General features: G+C 36.9%; 1 protein-coding gene across 4 annotated transcripts in view; it reads left to right on the top strand.

The window, feature by feature from the left end:
- Positions 1-18,420, top strand: part of ADAM10 (ADAM metallopeptidase domain 10) — a 134,618-nt gene extending 116,198 nt beyond the window's left edge. For all 4 annotated transcript variants that reach the window (XM_027570122.2, XM_027570125.2, XM_027570126.2 and 1 more), the window contains 4 exons: positions 87-195; positions 1,346-1,566; positions 14,259-14,385; positions 16,169-18,420. In XM_027570122.2, the coding sequence (XP_027425923.1) occupies positions 87-195; positions 1,346-1,566; positions 14,259-14,385; positions 16,169-16,263 (552 nt within the window). In that variant the 3' untranslated portion in view covers positions 16,264-18,420. The remainder of the gene's footprint in view (positions 1-86; positions 196-1,345; positions 1,567-14,258; positions 14,386-16,168) is intronic.
- Positions 18,421-21,185: the final 2,765 nt, after the last annotated feature.

The following is a 21,185-nucleotide window of genomic DNA, read 5'->3' as shown; positions in this document are numbered from 1 at the left end:
TTAGCATCAGAGATGTCTATCTGTCTATTACTGTGAACAATAGGTTTGTATAGAGATTAAACACTGGTCTTTTACTTTTCTTTCAGCAATGTGCAGGTTCTATCTGTGAGAAGTATGGCTTGGAGGAGTGTACCTGTGCCAGTTCAGATGGCAAAGATGATAAGGAATTATGCCACGTCTGCTGTATGAAGAAGAGTAAGGCTTTTAAAACACAAGAATATAAAATCTTTTTTTTTTTAAAGATTTTATTTATTTATTTGAGAGAGAGAGAATTAGAGAGAGAGAGAGAGCATGAGGGGGGTAGGGTCCGACAGAGAAGCAGACTCCCTGCTGAGCAGGGAGCCCGATGCGGGACTCGATCCCGGGACTCCAGGATCATGACCTGAGCCGAAGGCAGTCCCTTAACCAACTGAGCCACCCAGGCGCCCCAATATAAAATCTCTTTTAAAACCTAATTTTTCTGGGGCACCTGGGTGGCTCAGTCGTCGAGCATCTGCCTTCGGCTCAGGTCATAATCCCAGGGTCCTGGGATCAAGCCCTGCATCGGGCTCCCTGCTCGGCGGGAAGCTTGCTTCTCCCTCTCCCACTCCCCCTGCTTGTGTTCCCTCTCTCACTGTGTCTCTCTCTGTCAAATAAATAAATAAAATCTTAAAAAAAAAAAAAAACCTCCTAAATTTTTTTAAAGTTTATTTATTATCATTATTATTATTATTTTTAGTAACCTCTGTACCCAACGTGGGGCTTGAACTCACAACCCTGAGATCAAGAGTTGCATGCTCCTCTGACTGAGTCAACCAGGTGCCCCTAAATATATATTTTTTTTAAGTAAACTCTACCCCAAACATGGGGCTTGAGCTCACGACCCCAAGATCAAGAGTCACACGCTGTATCAACTGAGCCAGCCAGGTGCCCGTTTTTCTCCTAAGTTTTAAGCATTAAACTTTGTTATCCAGTTTGGACAGATAATTTCCACCAATACCGATCCTTTTTGGAAAATTTTAAATGTAGCATAGCATTATGTTTCTAGTATTATGGTCCCTACAGTGTTTTAAAAATGATAAGCTAGACAAAAACCTGCCAACTTTATGGCGATAATTAATATAAACACTGTTAGCCATTGTAGGTACTAAGCCATTGTAGGTACTAAGTCAAGAGTTGCTGGCTGTTTGTTTATATTGTATGTTTAAGGTGAATTACTAATGGTGTTATCCAGCCTAAACTAATGCAAGTCTATATTACATGTCATGGTAATGATTTTAGGCAGTTTTTTCCTTTCCTCCCTCTCTCCCCAGCTAGCCTGGTAGGAAATCTGATCTTCAACTTATATTTGGCGCTTCTTTTCCAGTGGATCCATCAACTTGTGCCAGTACAGGGTCTTCGCGGTGGAGCATGCACTTCGTTGGTCGAACCATCACCTTGCAACCTGGATCCCCTTGCAATGATTTTAGAGGCTACTGTGATGTTTTCATGCGGTGCAGATTAGTAGATGCTGATGGACCTCTGGCTAGGCTTAAAAAAGCAATTTTTAGTCCAGAACTCTATGAAAACATTGCTGAATGGATTGTGGTAAGTATAGTTTTTATTTATAAAGAAACCTTATCTTAACATGGTTTTTTTTGTAATTTTACCTGGCCAGCAATTACCAGTGTTATGAGAAAATCACCTATTTATGCTGGAATTAACTTTATCAGAAGAATGATTTTTAAAGTTCAGTTATCCCTGTGTATTATTTTCTTTTAAATAAGTGGTCAGAATCTCCACATATTGTTCATAGATTAGTTGGTAGATGATGGGAGTCCTTCTGTTTTACTCTGCTCCCTGGTTTTTCTCCTGAATGGGTTACTTCCTCCTTTGGCCCATATTATTAGGGCATTTTCCTCAAGTTGTTTTGGAAAGCCTTGCTTGCTTTTTATATTTCTCCCTTGTCTCAATATGACAGATAGCCAGCTGCAGCTTCTATTTTGCTGAACAGGAGACATGAAAGAGAAATTGGTGATTTTCTGAAGCTTTTTTCTGTTGTTTCAATATAATTTCTTGGTCTTTATCTTGTCAGTGATCAAAAATGTTGAACAGTTAAGATCCGATACAGAGCCTTTTGCAGATTTCTTAATGATTATGGATATTCATCCAGCATAAATCCATTGAACTATAGTATTTTTAAGCCCACATTCTCTAAGCTGTACAGATATTGAATTACCTGAGATTTTCTTAAAAGATTGCTGAGAATGACTACTGAAGCCTCTTAAATATTCATGTTTCTAAGTGATTACATTAAAATATCAGTAGGAAATTTGCAAGTGATATATTTGAGCATGTGCTATATCTGAATTGAATGAGTTTGTTTTGGAAATGGACTTAGAACTCAGCTCCTCCTCCCTTCCCCCATTCCCGAATTGTTTCTTACATTTTTTGTGTGTGTTCAGGACTGAGGATACCTTAAAGGCACAAGAAAAGTCTTCTGCGGGTTGTCATCCTTTTTGGTACTCTTGTAATAACATTTGCAATAAAAACTTTGGAATTATCTCCAGTACTAAAATAGTGTTTATTGGGGCGCCTGGGTGGCTCAGTCAGTTGAGCCCCTGACTCTTGATTTCGACTCAGGCCATGATCTCAGGGAGGTGAGATTGAGCTCCAGGTGGGCTCTGCACTCGTCAGGGAATATGCTTCTCTCCTTCTCCCTCTGTCCCCTGACTTCACGCATGCATGCGTTTGTGTGTGTGTACGTGCACACACATGCACATACTCTCTCTCAAATAAATAAATAAATAAATCTTTTAAAAAATGGTGTTTATTATACATAGGAAGAATATTTTGCATGTTAAAGCATATGATTTTAAATTACATAATGATTATGAGGTAGAAGGATCACTGAACCTGGATTTAGGAGGCCTAGGATTTATTTGTTTGGGGAATACTTTCCTTTTTTTTTTTTTTTTTTTTAAATTAAGCTCTATGTCCAACATGGGGTTTGACTTCACGACCCTGAATCAAGAGTTGCATGCTCTACCTACTGAACCAGCCGGGTGCCCCTAAGAGACCTAGGTTTTAAACCAAAAGATGGGTCAATTGACTTAACTTAGGTCTCCTTAAAACATGATATGTTACTCATTTTCATACTCTTGTGCTTGGTGCATAATAGATGTTAAAAAAAAAAATATCCATTAAGCTAAAGGTGCCTTTGGCACTGTGGCAAAATGGAAAGAGTGCAGGCTTGGGAATTATGCAAGGATTCATATCATCCTCTGGCATTTGTCAGTTCTATGACTTCAAGTAGCTTGCCTTTCTTGGCCCTTTACTTCCCTCTTTTCAATTCAGATCCAGCTCTTTTTTTTTTTTTTTTCCCTTCTCCCTGATTATCTCTAATTAAGAGTTAAGTTGAGATCTGGTATACTTAACCACTATAGAGGACAATGTATTTAAAAAAGTAATCTGATAATGGAGATCTCAGAGTTATGTTCTACTGAGTATATGTTGTGCCAGATATTTTAGGTTTTCTAGGTAGTGAATCATATCTAAAAATAGTATTTTTTTTACTTTTCTCCATTATCTCTAATTTTGATTCCTTTTATTTGGCATATCAAAAGCTCATTCATTCCTATTTTTAAAGTATTTAATGGAAATGATTTTTTTAAAGTATTACTTTTCTCCCAGGTTTTTTTTTGTTTGTTTGTTTTGTTTTTTCTCTTTAAGTAGGCTCCATGCCCAGCATGGAGCCCAGCACAGGGCTTGAACTCATGACCTGAGTGAGATCAAGACTTGACCTGAGATCAAGAGTTGGATGCTTAACTGAACCACCCAGATGTCTCTAAAAGTATTTTTAAAACATTTTTTCGTACTTAGATTTGGAGATTTAGTGAAATGCTTCTTAAAATGAATTAACAATATGAAGTCTTTTCTTGTGTTCTGAAACTGATTAATCAGGCACTTTTAGGTTTATACAAGTTTGCCTTAAGTGAGTGTAGAATGCTTTCATTTTATATGACTGTTGACATTCACATGCCACTGTTTCAGACAGCATGGCCCATAATGCTTGGAGAGTACCACTAGGCTGTTACTGCATTTGTGGGCATTCTCAGGCCAAACAGTAAGATAACAAAGATCCAGTTTCTTAGAAGCTATTTGTCTCTCTTGTGTTCTGTGCAGAGTTCACTTGCATAGCAGAGTTTATTTTGTTACATGACTACTTCATGCTTTGGTTTTTCATCATGTCAGGAAAGGGTCCTTCTAGTTAATAAGCTAGGTTATTAGGATGCTGTGGTGTAAGATGCTGTGAAGGGGAGGAGGGTTAGTTTCACTGACTTTCCTTTCCAGTGGGGCCAGAGGCTTTTTTCTCCTTTCTGTAGCATACCCTGGCACCTTTTCTCCTCAGATCGCATAGAGTAAGAAGAACCTGAACAGTTTAATACTTTTCAGGGCATGAGGTACTGACTGCTGCTGGTATCATGGAAATGATGTGAGAAAACTTTTACTTTTTTTTCCTGGGAAAAGTTATTTTTAATAGTATTTAAAAAAATATGTTTGCTGTATTTGCTGAATGCTTACAATGTGTCTGGCAAGGAGATAATGATAAAACATCCTTTGGATTTATCAAGGAGTCATGTAGTCCTTAAAAAGTTTGAGAGCGATTACCAAGAAATCTTTTGAGACCCTGCATCCTTATCTCCTTTTTTTACAAAACGTTTTTGAGGACATTGGTAATTCTTTTTTACTTTTTTCCGTAGTTACTGATGTGTTCACATTTTCTATATCCTTTGTATTAGATTTGACATTGTAGAAAACCATCTTTGACTTTGATTTTTTTTTCAAATTTATCATTGTATTTCTCCATCTTTTTTTTTTTTTTAAAGATTCTATTTATTTATTTGACAGAGAGAGACACAGCTAGAGAGGGAACACAAGCAGGGGGAGTGGGAGAGGGAGAAGCAGGCTTCCCGCGGAGCAGGGAGCCTGATGTGGGGCTTATGACCTGAGCCGAAGGCAGACACTTAACGACTGAGCCACCCAGGCGCCCTCTCCATCTTTTTAAGATTTATTTATGTATTTGAAGAAGAGACAGAGCATGAGTGGGGGGAGGGGCAGAGGGAGAGAGAGAATCTCAAGCAGATTCCACACCTAGTGCTAAGCCTGATGGGGGGGGGGGGGACGGTGGGAGGGGGCTCTGTCTCAACCCTGAGATCATGACCTGAGCTGAAATCAAGAGCTGGGCACTTAACTGACTGAGGCACCCAGGTGCCCCTCTTCCATCTTTTTAAAAATACTTTCCTGTTATTTTGTGACTTTTTTCTTTTTAATTTTAGATTTATTAGGAGTTTTTTTTTTTTTTTTTTTTTTAAGATTATTTGAGAGAGAGAGAATGAGATATAGAGAGCACGAGAGGGAAGAGGGTCAGAGGGAGAAGCAGACTCCCTGCTGAGCAGGGAGCCCGATGTGGGACTCGATCCCGGGACTCCAGGATCATGACCTGAGCTGAAGGCAGTCGCTTAACCAATTGAGCCACCCAGGCGCCCAGGAGTTTTTCTTTTTTATTATTATTTTGATAAGAATCAGTTGTATTTCTCATTTTTAAATTAATTTCTCCTCATATTTTGTTGTAACTTTATGAACCTAAGTATTAAGTTATTAATGTTATTCTTTATGAAAGATTGAAGCCAGTGTTTTCTGAGTACTTCATAGAACACTAGATCCATGGATTAGGTAGTCAAATGCATTGGAAGACATTGCATACTATAGTCCCCTCTTAGATACTTATGAGAATATTGTGGGATACATGCAGTAAAAAAGGCTTAAATTTCATTTTCCAAACTTACCTGACCCCAGAAACCTCCATTCATGTAAGGCTTATTAAACCCTAAATATCCTTAGAAGTCACTTGGGGGAATATTGGTTAAGATCAGTAATTTTTTTTTTTAATATCAGTAATTCTTATTCCTGGTTATTCATTAATTAGGGCTTAGACTAATTAATTCAGAATCTCATGGGATGGCACTTACGTATCTGGGTCTTTTAAAAGCTCCTCAGCTATTTCTGGTGGGGAGCCAGGACTGAGAACCAACCATTCATCTAGAACCAGGGATTGGCAAAATGGCTTATGAGCCAAATCTAGCCCACTGCCTAATTTGTATGGCTCACAAACTAAGAATGGTTTCACATTTTTAAGTAGTTGAAAAAAAATAAAAAAAATCATATTACTGAAATAATAATCCTTTGAAAATTATATGAAATTGAAATTTCAGTGTCCATAAATAATGATTTATTGGAACATGGCCACACCCATCTATCTACATATTGTCTTTGGCTGCTTTTGTATTTTGAGTAGTTGTAGCAGAGACTGTATGGCCCCCAAATCTAAAATATTTATCCAGCCTTTTAGAGGAAATGTTTGCCAACCCCTAATCTAGAGCCCTGGATCTCAAAGTGTTGTCACCTGACCAGCATCAACATCATCTGGGAACTTGATAGAAATGCAAATTATCGGGCCTCACCCTGGAGCCACTTAGTCAGTAGGTGATAGTGCATGCTAAAGTTTGGGAGCCATTTTTTTAGTCTCTGTAGTGTAATGACTCCTTTTTAAAAAGGCTTATGACAGAGATTTTCTACTCTGTCATCCTCACATGTTAAAATGGAGGGTGGGGTGTGGACCTGCATTGCCTAGTAGACTAGACCACATAGCTATCACTTGTGAAATTTGAACAACAAAGATGCAGTATTGTCACAGGGCTTAGCATATGGTAAGGATTCAGTATATATTTGCTAGATGAATGAAGCAGACTTCTTAAATGTCATAATTTATATGGAATAGAATAAAAATTGTACATATTATCTTAACTTTGAAGCTATAATATCTTCACGTTTCTCTCGGGGGTATTTTATCCTGCTTGCCCAGGCTGCGCTTAAAGTAACTAAGAGATTAGTAGCCAGTTGCTTTCTGCTTGGCAGATTGGTGTGAGGGGTGGCACGTGGGGGTGTTGCAGTATGGAAGAACATTTAGTCAAAGTCTAGACAACAGTGTGTTCTGGAGGATAGAAGCGAAGCTTTTTCTGCCCCTGCAGGATGGCAAAACCAGCATCACCACAAGGAGCTGTGGGCCCAAAAAGGCTTTGTGAGCCACAGGAAGTCTAGAGTGCATTTGCTGAGAGTGAGTTGTCAAACACTGAAACATTCATTGAAAATGATTATATGGTTGTTTTTCTGGAGATTTTTTTTTAAGATTTTATTTATTTTAAAGAGAGTGTGCATGTGCTTATGCTCGTGCTCATGCACAAGAGGGGAGAGGGGCAGAGGGAGAGAGAGGCAGAGAAGCAGACTCAGCACTGAGTGCAGGGCCTGCCACGGGGCTCCATCCCAGGACCCCGAGATCATGACCTGAGCTGAAATCAAAGAGTCAGATGCTCAAACGACTGAGCCACCCAGGTGTCCCATGGAGATGTTTAAATACAGTAAAGACTATCCTATGTCTGGAGAGACTTGAATATATGTGTTGCTCCTTCCCCCTCACAGTTTTCTTTTGGGTGATACCTGTTTTATCATTTTATAATCCTGTAGGTCCCTTTTGTTTATTTAGATTATTAAATAAAAAACTATTGTAATTAGTACATAATAAATTAGACTGGTAAATTTTGACCTTTTAATTTATAATTTTACTTTTTTTTCCTACTTTGTGTTCTTTTGACCATGTAAATGACTGTGTTGAGTAACATCTCTCTGTTTGCTATGTAGAATTATTTTCTCAGACTTGGTTTAGTGCTTGGTAACTGCAAAGCTGTGTTTTAACTTTTTGGTTATCTTCTCTTTGTCTCTCAAGTTTGACTTAACACCCTTTTATATGTGAAAGGCAAGAGTTGGCGCATAATTTACACTCACTAAATGTTTGTTGAGTAAATGATGGCTCTCCTTTCTTTCATATTCTAGTGGGTGTACCAATTGTGATCTTTTCTCCTATTTTTCATTTGTTAGCCTGCTTTGTATTCTTTCCTCTGATTTTATATATGTATAAAAGAGAAAAGAAGCAATTTCATATTTAACCAATTCTAGGATAATTCTCTTTTAAAAGGAACATTAGAAAATACCCTCCACCAATGGTGGCCATATTTACTACACTCTCAAATACACCATTGTTTTGTTTAGTTTTTCTTGCAGTCTTCTCACCACTGTGATGTTTTGTTTCCCTACACACTAAACTCTGAAGAGCTGCTGTCATTGTCACTGAAACATCTCAAGCTGTGGGCTTTTGCAATATGTAGTTACCTGGGAAAATTTGGAGGAAGTCCAAGAACACTGCTAAAAGGAACTGGAAGTTCTTAAGGACCTGGGTGCCATATTTTATAATGTTTATCGATCTCAGCTGGACCCTCAACTTTTGACTTTTGTTTTCTACAGTTATAAACCATTACTAAATCTAGGCTTTCTCTCCTATGTGCTTCTTTTACTGTCAGACTACTTGCATCTGTATTTAAGACTTTTAGGTACTAAAAAACTAGTATCAGAGATATCAAAACCACTATTTTTTACATCCTCTTTCTGTTGTGAGAGCCTTTTCACACTATTTGTATGTGGGCAATCTAGAAATAACAAATGAGCTGTTTAGACGTGTTTATAAATTAAGTCGATATTTGGAATAGTGATTCACCTGTAATAACTAGACTTTTTTGTGAGACAGGTGCTGAGTTTGTAGGATATAAACTCAGGGAGCTTGTAGTGCAGTTTGGATTAGAGAAGACTAGTGCAGAGAAACTTGTTTTCATTTCTGCCTGGTGTTTTCATAGAAATTAGGGAAGACCTATTTAGGGAATACCTCTTTAAGGAGGGTGATACCAAAACTAAATTCTTAAGGACTAGAAATAGAGCGTACAGATGGATGTTTTATGAATAGAGAGCATCTAAAAAGTCACATACGTATGAATTTTTTAAATAAAAACTTTTGTTTTTACTTTTTTTCCTTTTGAAAATGTAATTATCCTTTCTTTTAAATGACAAAGTAATGCATTGAAAAATAAGCCACCTTTTTCCCCTGAAGCCCAGTCTTCTCAAGATGATTTTTTTTGGTATATTCTTCAGAACTATCTATACCATTACAAGAATATATCTATTTCTTTATTTTTTAGAGAGAAAGAGAGCTGAGTGGGTGGGGGGCGGGGAGAGAGAGAGAGAGAAAGAGAGAGAGACTCTTAAGCAGGCTCCACACCCAGCACAGAGCCCAACATGGGGCTCGATCTCATGATCCTGAGATCATGACCTGAGCTGAAACCAAGAGTCGGATGCCCAACCGATTAGTGCCCATATATATACATATACGTATACATACATATATACATATATGTGCATATATATATATGTATATCTATATTTAAATCTATTTATTTATCTTAGCACCAGCAGGAGGGGCAGAGGGAGAGGGAAAGAGAATCCCAAGTAGACCCTGTGCTGAGTACACATCCGACATGGGGCTCGATCTCATCCCTGAGACCACGACCTGAGCTGAAACCAAGAGCTGGTTGCCCAACCAACTGTGCCACCAGGCCCCCCCCCCCCCCCCCACATATATTTTTTTAAAGTGAAATCATATATGTACTTTGCCATACTTTATTGTGCTCAAGTTTTATTTTTTCCTCTCTCCTGCTTAATGGTTTTAGAGAAAGGAGAAAAGGAGAAGCTTTTAAAGAAGGGTTTTACATAGAGGAATGGCATAGTCAGTTCCGTATTTTAGGTAGTTGTAACATTGATGACCATGGGGAAGATGGTTTTGAGCAGAGAAGACTAGAAGGAAGGAAATGTGTTAGAGAATATAATGGACTTTAGGAATAGATGTGATGTAGCTAGCACATCAGCCTGACAGTAGGAAAACCATTGATTCTTTGTGCTTATGGATTGGATCACATTGGAGGTGATACTTCCTTCCCAGAGGATATTTGAGAATGTACAGTAGTTATCAAAGTAACTGAAGGGCTCTACCGGCATTTGATGTATGAGGGCCAGGGATGCTAAATTTCCTGTGTTTCCTGAGTGGTTTCATACCACAGTGTCAGCATGTCTATCTACACTGAGTAAGAGGCGCTCATCTACATCCTCATCATTGGTTTGCTTGTTTAAGATGTAGTTTCTTGGGCCCTCCACCAGAACAGCCGAATTGGAATTTGTAGGGTTTTGGCCTGAGAATCTGTGTTTTAATAAGCATATCAGAGAATTCTTAGATCTACTCAGTGATAGGAACCATACCTCTTATCATGTGAGTGCTGACTATTTGAGCTATTTTCCCAGTCATAGGACTCTCCTTCTACAGCCAGTCATCATATATTCTCAGCTTCCCCCTAGATTCTCAGGCAGGTAGTTAGGATAGAGATTTAGAACTGAAGAGTTAGTGTTAGATGGTATCCGTTTAGGTATAGGCTCCAAACTAATGTCCTGTATGTGGGTATAGAACAGGGGTTGAGGGACCACAGCCCAAGGGTCAAATCCAGTCTGCTCCTGTTTTTGTAAATAATGTTTTTTTGGGAAAAAAAAATATGGTCACACTCATTTGTTTGCCTGTTATCTATGGTGGGTTTTGTTCTAGAATGGCAGAAATGAGTAGCTTAACAGAGACAAGTCCAAAATATTTGTTGGTTGGCCCTTTATAGAAAACGTTTGAGAACGTGGTTCTCAGTCTTGGCTGCATAATGGAATAACCCGTGCAGTTTTAATAAAATTACTGATGTCATAGTCCCTCTGCCACCCCATCTGGGTCTGGGATTTGGTCTGGGTATCTTGAGTTTTAAAAGCTTTCTAGGTGATTCTAATGTGCAGCTAAGGAGAACCACTGGTATAGAGCAGGAAGAACACTTGTAGTACTACAAACTGGTGATTTTAGTTCTTTATGTATTTTACTAGGTCAGAGTGTCAAAAATGCAGACAGTGGAGGGAGAAGCAGGTCCTACTTCATTAAGTGCCATATTTAAAAGGCCTCTGGATGCTAGGAACAGGACAGAAGCTGTGCATATAGACTATGGAAAGTTTATGTAACAAGGAAAGGAAATATCCTAAAGACTCCCAGGGAGAGCAATGCTCTGAAAATTATTTTCTGTAGAAAACAAAAGAAAATTTTGGGGGCACCTGGGTGGCTCATGGCTCAGTTGGTTAAGCGACTGCCTTCGGCTCAGGTCATGATCCTGGAGTCCCAGGATCAAGTCCCACATCGGGCTCCCTGCTCAGCAGGGAGTCTGCTTCTGCCTCTGACCCTCTCTCCTCTCGTGTTCTCTCTCTCATTCTCTCTGTCTCAGATAAATAAATAAAATCTTTAAAAAAAAGAAAACAAAAAATTTTAGAAGATTCTCTGGCAATCCTCGGTAAGATACAAGAAGTGGCCTCTGAAAAGTAGATTGTAGACTTGTGGTTTCCAAGCAAGATTCAGCTCTGTAAACAGGTCTTGTATGGTCTGTGCATTATTTTTAGAAATTTTGAGTGAGGTACCAGCATTTAAAAATAGATTTCACATAAAAATTGAGATTTGTTAGCTTTGGAAAAGTCAAATCTTTCAGTAATTAGGCTGAATTGCATTATATCTTACCTTCTCCCTTCCTGAACAGTATATTCCTAAAGCCATTCGGTGTGGCCAAGTAAGGTAGGCCATCCGTGCCAGGTGGGGGGAGCTGTCGTGGCACAGAGCAGGGTGTTAGAGCCTGAGCAGAGTAGGGAGGGTAGGGAATGGGGAAGAAGACGAATATGAGGTGTTGTTAAAGCCCAAGCAGGGTGAGAAGGGCACCTTGTGGAGGGCCAACTGGCTTGGGATATCCGAGTACAGGTGTTAGGAGGAGGAGGGTGTCTACATAGGAGGGGCAGTTCTAAAGGGAACCAGGGCTCCTTGGAGAAATGGCTGATTCCAGGGCTGGGGCAGGGAAAGAACAAGATAAACCTAGAACTAATTGTGCCAGAAAGCGAAGTGTTCAAAGACTGGTAGGGACGTGTTCAAAAGCCACACTACGATAGTAACAGATTATAACCCACTGAATAAAATAGGAAACCGTGAGGGATTAATAATGAATGAAATGAATAAATTGAAAGTTTGATGAAGAACGGGATATCTACATAGCTTCAAGTTATGTCCCTACAAAATACTCATTGACTACAAAAAGAGAAGAGTATCCTTATGGTGAAGTTTGGCATATAACACCTTAATCAAGTGATCAAGTTAACACATCAATAACAAGATCAAAAACATGTGTCACCTGATAGGATGCAATGAGAACAATGCAGCATCACTTCTGTGGTCTTCTTACTAAAGATATATGACCGGAGTCTACTCATAGGGTCACATCCAAGAAACCCAAATTGAGGGACATTCCAATACTAAGTAACTGGCCTATAATCTCCCAAAGTGTCAAGGTTATATTTAAGCCAAGGAAAGACTGGACCTTTTCCAGATTGTAGGAGACTGAAGAAACACAGCAGCTAAATGCACCACATAATTCTGATTGGATGGTATTGGGACAAATGGCAAAACTTCATTAGGGTATGAGGATTAAATGGTAGTAATTTATCAGTGCTCATTTACTGATTTTGATAACTGTGTTGTGGTTATCTAGAAAACCCCTTATGTTGTAGAAACTATATGCTAAAATGTTTAGGTATAACAGGGCATTATGCTAGCTAGCACTTTACTCTCAGATAGTTCCAGATTTTAAAAAGTTCTTTGTACTAGCAGCTTTTCTGTAAGTTTGAGATTCTTTTAAAAGAAGTTTTAATAAAGTTTAAATTAAATAAAGTTTAATAAAGTTTAAATAAAACTTAAAAATATGTATGTATATGAAAGGCTTTATGCACACATGAAGTAAGTGGCTTGGGGTATTTTCCGCAACATGTATTTTTATTTTAGTTTTTATTACTTTAATTATGATGCCCTGCTGATAAAGAAAGCAGGATAGAAGTAGTAGGCTATTGTTACAAGACCCCTTATCATAAAAAATCTTAAATGGGAATTTCTTGGGCAATAATTAGCAATAACTATATATATCCCTGTTAAGCCAATGTGAAGGTTATAAAATAACCTTTTAATAAAAGGTATAGTAAACATCATTCAAGATAGTTTTGCATTTTGTATGTTTATTAGTACTTACTGTCTTAAAGTTTAAATATTTTGAATCGCAAAATAGACTTAGAATTTAAGAATAGAAACCATAATTTTTCTATAAATAAGATTATGCCAGTAATTTTTGAAGTTTTTTTTTTTGTCTGTTTGGCTTATTGATTTGTTTAATATGATTTAAGTTAGAAGTGAAATTTTTAGTTCCTTCTTAGACTGGGTAAACTTTGTAGAATATATATAGCCTTCCACTTTTCATATTAAAAATATGAATATGAATATATATGAATATAAATGAATATATAATAGACATGATATAAATATGTAATGTTTTATATATTGTATGTAATGATAATATATAAAATATAACTAATATATATCATATAAAAATAATTTCCTAACAGTAGTCTGGGGCTTAAATTCCAAATGAAATAGAATAACAGGAAAAGGGAGGGGCTCAAAAAAGATAGAATTTCGATATTAACTTTGATTAGAAAAAATATTTAGTTCGAGATTATTTTAAAAATTTATCTAGAAGTAGAATTTATTTAAAGATTTTTATTTATTTTGACAGAGAGAGAGAGAGAGCGCGCATGCACAAGCAGGGGGAGCAGCAGAGGGAGTGGGAGAAGGAGACTCCCCACTGAGTAGGGAGCCTGATGTTGGGCTTGACCCCAGGACCCCAGGATCATGACCCAAGCTGAAGGCAGACGCTCAACTGATTGAGCTACCCTGGGGCCCCTAGAAGTAAAATTTAAAGCAAGTAATATACCCTCTAAGTCATTAAAGAATGTGAAAGCAAACAGACATAGTTTATTAAGAGTAATAGGAAAAAAAAAAGAGGGAAATATTCAAACCAGAAAGTACTTAATAACATTGGGAAACACAATGTAAACTATATGCAGGATGGACCCTAGTTTTGCATGTGAGTTTATCTGTGTGTATGACCAACATAGCTGTTTCTAGAAAAGAGACTGAAAGGAAAGTAAGATTGAGTGGTTTCATCTAGGGTGTGAAATTATGGGCAACTTTTTCCCCCTTTATGCTTCTCATATTTAAAGAAATTAATCTTATATTTGGTATCTGTACACTTCCCAAAGAGCAAATGTTCTTCAAAAATTAAAATGTATTATATATATTTTATGTAATATAAAATATTCTAAAATATTTTACAGTTCTTTCAGTAGAAAAACCTGTTTATTTCTAGGTTTATTGGTGGGCAGTATTGCTTATGGGAATTGCCCTGATCATGCTAATGGCTGGATTTATTAAGATATGCAGTGTTCATACTCCAAGTAGTAATCCAAAGCTGCCTCCTCCTAAACCTCTTCCAGGTAAGATAGTTTGAGCAAGGTATGTATTTTTATAACTCGGAACTGTTCAGCAGGTAGAATTGAATGTTAAGTCTTTAGTAACAAATTATATAGTACTTTCTCTTTGAGGATGAGATTAGTGGATGAATTATTTAGTTGATTTTTAAGTATTTCTTTTTTAATCAATCCAATCTAATGGCTAATTTAATGCTAATCTGTCTTGACTCACTAAAAATATTTAGACTTAGACAATTTTATTTTTGCTTGATACCTGTTTTTTCTTATTTTTCATATTCTAAAATCTTCCCTTTTTTGTTTTTATTATGTTAGGCTACTTCTAAATGATTGATTTTTCTATTCTAATAGCTAGATTCTTTTGTTTCTAATGTTTGTGCTCTTGAAATATTTTCTGGTACATAAATTCATTTTCCCTAGGGGTGATGCTTGTGGGGAAATAGAGATGACAGTCTGTGGAAAGGGCTTAGGATAGAGGCTTCAGTCACCAAGGAACTATAGTTTTACTCTCCATCTCTGAAAACAACTCCTGAGCTTTGGTCTCCACCCTTGACCTCTCACGGAGACACAGCATTGGGAGGAGGCTTTCTTTAGATTAGCTCCAGGGATTTGGAGAAGAAAAGGGTTAGGAAGCAACTACACTAAATTATTTAGTTCCCATCTGTTTGTCCCTCGCCCTTCCCCAAGCTATTTGTGGCTTCTGTGCTGCCCTCAGAACACCCGCCCCAGAACTCTTCACTCTAGATGTGGGGCAGACATGGTGCCGTAACAGTGGCAGAGAACGAGAGCTGAATGGACCGCTGTCCCTCTCCTGCCTCCCCCAGACTTCTCATGAAGCCTCTTGCCTCAGGCCAGGTCTGCTACCCTAAACAGCGTAGTTTAAAACTAGGGGTTTCTTACAACTTTTCCCTCAGCTGCTCCCCTGAATTTACCTATCTTGGGGCAGGAGAGCTCAGTAGTCATGCTTGGGACAGCATCTTGGTTGGAATCAGAGGAAATTTGATTTTGATGTCACTGCTTTTTGTAAATTGACAGTGTTAGCACTGTCAAACTTATATTAATTTCTTAGGGATTTCTAAGGGCCACATGACACTCATTAGCTATGTTAGCAATTATGATCTCATGCAGTATAACAATTTTTTTTACTTGATTTTACTTTAAGCAAATTCCACCTTTAAAAACTTAAAAAAAAAAAAAAAAGACAAACTCTAGCTATCATTGAACCCTTCCCAAAAGCACTTTTACATGAATTGTCATATAACCCTCACAGATTATATAGACAAGACTGTAGGAGTTCATTATCCCTGTTTTACAGACTAGGCATCTGAGTTTCAGAGAAGTTAAGTCATTTGCTCAAAGACTCCGTAATTTATTCCTCATGGATTCTGTCCTCAGAATTCATATTAATCTAATAGTTATGTCTGTTGAGCACTTGAAATGTGGCTAGTTTACATTGAGACGTGTTGTAAATATAAAATACATACCAGACTGGGAAGACTTGGTGTACAAAAAAGAATGAAATAGTTCATTAATACTTTTTTGTATTGATTACCTCTTGAAGTGATAATATTTTGCCTATATTGGATTAAGTGAAATAAAGTTATTAACATTATTTTGCCTATCTTTTTGACTTTTTTCATTATGGCTACCAGAAAATTTAAAATTACATTTACAGCTTGTATTTCTGTTGGATAGTGCTGATCTAGAACCTTTCTTATTGAATTGGCAGCTTTGTTTTTTAAGATTAAGCACCCAGTAAATCTGTTTTACTTTTGTTTGTGATTCGCAGGCACTTTAAAGAGGAGGAGACCCCCACAGCCCATTCAGCAACCCCAGCGTCAGAGGCCCCGGGAGAGTTATCAAATGGGACACATGAGACGTTAACTGCAGCTTTTGCCTTGGTTCTTCCTAGTGCCTACAATGGGAAAACTTCACTCCAAAGAGACACCTATTAAATCATCATCCCCAAACTAAACCCTCACAAATAACAGTCGGAGAAAAAATGGCAAGAGATCATGTCCTCAGACCAGGTGGAATTACTTAAATTTTAAAGCCTGAAAATTCCAATTTGGGGGTGGGGGGTGGAAAAGGAACCCAATTTTCTTATGGACAGCTATTTTTAACCTAATGGCACAAAGTCTTAGAATATTATTATGTGCCCCGTGTTCCCTGTTCTTCGTTGCTGCATTTTCTTCACTTGCAGGCAAACTTGGCTCTCGATAAACTTTTATCACAAATTGAAATATATATATATTTTTTTCAACTGCCAATCAAGGCTAGGAGGCTCGACCACCTCAACATTGGAGACATCACTTGCCAATGTACATACCTTGTTATATGCAGACATGTATTTCCTACGTACACTGTACTTCTGTGTGCAATTGTAAACAGAAATTGCAATATGGATGTTTCTTTGTATTATAAAATTTTTCCGCTCTTAATGAAAAATTACTGTTTAATTGACATACTCAGGATAACAGAGAATGGTGGTATTCAGTGGTCCAGGATTCTGTAATGCTTTACACAGGCAGTTTTGAAGTGAGACTCAATTTACCTTTTTATAATGATGGAGTTGGTTCTGATACTCCTCTTGTCTTCACCCCATGGCTGCTAAGAGCATAGGAGTGACTACGTTGAAGGACACAGTTAAGTGTGCAAACTGGATGTGCGCAGCATACTACTTCAGAGTCCGTTCTTACGTAAATGTCTGATTTCTGCTTATTTTAAACTTTCTAATTCAATTCCGGTTTTGAAATTTTAATCACGCTTTGGTAGAAATTATGTCAATGAAATGATTTTTTTTTATTTGTAGCCTGTTATTTGTGTTTTCCATATATCTAAAGTATGCTAATTGTGTTTTTGGTTTTCTCTGATATGGAAAGGAAAAAGCTGTGTCTTTTATTTTATCAAAATATTAGAACAGTTTTTTCAGCATACTATCACTGATCATTGGTAACCACTAAAGAAGGGTGATTTGTTCAACTAGTAGTTAAAATTGTAGATAGGCCTTCTGACATTTTTTTCCTTAAAATATTTTAACAACAGTGAAGGTGAAACAGCACAATGTCCCATTCCAAATTTATTTTTTAAACAGATGTAAATAACTGGCTTTTTAAAGAAAGAAAGCAAAAGCATTTAATGTAGTAACAGGCTTATTGCTATGCAGGAATGGAAGGGGGCATTACAACAAAGTTTTAAGCTTGTGACATATTTATTGCTTCTGTTTTCCAACTACATCACTTAAATTAGAAGTAAACAGCTATGATTTTTCTGGCTTCACATAGGAGGCAAATTTAGAGAACGTTGAAAAGATTTGTGTTTTGGCTTTTTTTTTTCCTTTTTGTTTCTTAAGAGTATAAGGTTTACACAATCATTCTCATAATGTGACGCAAGCCAGCAAGGCCAAAAATGCTAGAGAAAATAATGGGATCTCTTCCTTGTAAACTTGTACAGTATGTGGTGACTTTTTTCAAAATACAGCTTTTTGTACATGATTTAGAGACAAATTTTGTACATGAAACCCCAGATAGACTATAAATAATTCTAAACCAACAAGTAGGTAGATATGTATGTAATTGCTTTTAAATCATTTAAATGCCTTTGTTTTTGGACTGTGCAAAGGTTGGAAGTGGGTTTGCATTTCTAAAATGGTGACTTTTATTCTGCAAGAGTTCTTAGTAACTTCTTGAGTGTGGTAGACTTTGGAACATGTACATTTTTTGCTTGTAATGTTATCCTGTGGTAGGGTTTTGGCAGGTACCCACTGCCCTATTTTATTTTGAGTCTAAGTTAAATGTTTTCTGACAAGAGATACGTGCACTGAACTCTTTCCACTGCAAATCAAAATGTGGTAAAAACAAAAGGATCAAGACAAATGAGATCTAATACTACTGTCAGTTTAATGTCCACTGTGTTTTATACAGTATCTTTTTGTTCACTTTGGAAATTTTTACTAAAAATTGCAAAAAATAAAGTATTGTGCAAAGATGTAAGGTTTTTTGAAACTTGAAATGCATTAATAAATAGACTTGATGAAATCAACTTGAAGGTTCCATACTCTTTGAACTCTGAGAAGTATCAAAAGGAGCTTCCCGCAAGGCAGCTTTTCCTTACTAACTGAGAGATGATTAAGCAGAGAGAGGATTGACTCCACACACATACAGATAGTTTTATTCCAGGTTAGGAGTCTATGAAAAAAATGTATGATTAGATATCTCTGTATCTACATACAATGATCATTTAAAAAAAACATTCATCTGATCTCAACTGCTTTACACTACTTCTAATCAATATTCAAAATGTTTAAAAGACTTCGTCTTGGTAGATGAGCAGAGTCATTTTGGAAACTGTGGTCTTACATATATTTTGCAAAGTTTTGAATACTAAGTACCTCATTTATTTTAAAAGTCTATTGTAGTAGTATGTTTTAAAATTCGGAGCCACATTTCCTGTTTTATCAAATTCATAGCAAATAAGGAGAGAACCGACATTTCAGTCTTAACTAGAAAAAGAGTTATAAGCCCAGACTGGTGACCTGCACAGAATAATCTGCCCCAAATTCTTTTTTTTAAATCAAGACCAGCTATAAATAAATAGTATTTGTTAAATGAGTAAATATGCGATACTTTTTAATTACTTTGATTTATAAACATCAAAGTATATATCATGTTTAATTTTGTTTGTGAAGCCATTAATACTAATTAATTCAGATGATTGCAAATTTGTTGTTTTTACTTACCGTTGAATACTTAAATTTGTTTAGAATGTTTTTCCCCCTGAGTTTTCTAAATTCCAGCAACAATTCACAAAACAAAATCAATAAAATAAACTGTTATGATTTTTGGACTTGGTGTTCCCTGTAGCTTCAGGAAAGATCATACTGTTTGGGGAAGGACTTTTTAAAGGGAAAGATGACTTTATCTGGTCAGTCTTATTTTCTGAGGAGTCTTCAGCACTTTGTGCTTTGGGTACTTAGTTTTTATCATATTCACAGGCTAGTGAAAACTGAAGATTTCTCCAAACTGAGCAAACTACTTTTAAGCTCTTTTTCTCTCCGTGTGGCTGGTACATTTTAAGATGAATAATTATTATTTCTCCCAAGATGGGATTCGTGTCCTTGGCAGCTGTGCAGTTGTGGGTGCTTGGGCTTGAAAAGGCTTTTAATTTCTTGTTAAGTATTTCTAATGGAAAGTGTTAAGAGGGTCGGTGTAGTAAATGCATTACAAAACTGGACAGCCCTTCTTCAGGGGTATAAGAGGAGATGATGTTCATTATCCAGAATTAAAAGGTCAGTGTCTCCCCAAACTGGAGAGCAAGTTGCATATGGTTTTAAAGCAGCTGCCAGGGACAATTCATCTTTAAAGAAGTCTAAATTTGCAATAAATTGTAGTTTCTTGAAAAACAGTTTGACTTCTAAGTAATAAATATGGTCAGTTTGCCCCACAGAGCTCAGCTTCAGTTTCGACATTTCTGATTTTATGTTCTTGATTAAAAACAACTCCTATTTAATTATTTTTCCATTTATTACCAGTTTAGTTTTTCCATGATTGTTTCTGTATCCAGCCCTTCATATTATTAGGATACAAAATGAGCCCTTGTGTGCTATATTGCGATATTATTTGTATGTTTAAGAGATACACATGTGTGCACTATTTTCAGTAGAAATTCATATATTTTATAATTGATAAGCTCTTCAGAGTGTGTGTTCTCTCCCATAAAAAGCAGTGGGATGCTAGGTAAAATGGAGGGTTGAATAAAATATTTATAGCCTCCGCTCTTTCCTAAAATCTCCACTAAAGCCACAGTGACTGGGGAAAGAAAAGAGCATAATCCGGCAAGGATAAGGAATACTGAAGCAAAGACAACAAGAACACAATTTTTGAAACTGGAAAGCAGGTGAAGTAGTATCTGACTTGTCAGGCCCAGGGAAGCCAAGTCCTAAGCCAGCAGTAGAAAATGAGAATGTTCAGATTGGGGGATATAGCTTACAAGACTTCTTTCTATGCATGTGGTTAAAGGCATGTTATGAACACTTCTGTACCCACCCTTCTTATTTAACAATACACTGATAGAGTATCTACATCATTTTAATGACTATAAATGTTTAATTCTAATGATTTATTCTGTGGATGTACTTACTGTACATTCTTAAAATTAACCAGTTCCCTCTTGTTTGCCTATTTAGGTTTTTAGATCATTTATTATTTTAAACAGCCCTTCAAGGAAAATGCCTAAGCCTAATAAAATAAATACCTAAAAGTGGAATTGTTGGGCTAAAGGTTTTTTAGAGGTCATGGATAAAAATTATGATATTGTCTTTCAGAGAGATGGTACCAAGTTATATTCCTACCATTATCATATAAGAGTACTTCCACCATTAGCATATTATATGCTTTTTTCAAAATAATCTCTATAGCCAACATGGGGCTCCAAGATCAAGAGTTTCATGCTTTACTGAGCCAGCCAGGCACCTCAGCATATTATATAATTTTTTTTTTTTAAATCTGAGAGCCCCATGCTTAAAAATTCACATATATGCAGCTACATGAATTTATTAGAAACAGTAGAAAACTCCTGCTTGATTGACTTTATTAGCTTTGAACATAATTCAAGTGAAGGTCAAACATAGTGCCCCATTTGTGGTCTCTGCCATTTTCTTCAAAGAAACGGGACTTCCTTGATGAATGACTTATTCCAGGTCTAGAGAAAGAAATGTACAAGAAGAGCCTAAAAACCACTCTGTCATACCAGAAAGCAAATAGCCATTAGAAATTTGTCAGAAAAGATTCAGGAGGCACCTTAAAGAA

This window comes from Zalophus californianus, chromosome 6 (assembly GCF_009762305.2).
Source record: "Zalophus californianus isolate mZalCal1 chromosome 6, mZalCal1.pri.v2, whole genome shotgun sequence".
NCBI lineage: Eukaryota > Metazoa > Chordata > Mammalia > Carnivora > Otariidae > Zalophus > Zalophus californianus.
This window is presented reverse-complemented; position numbering and strand designations above follow the sequence as displayed.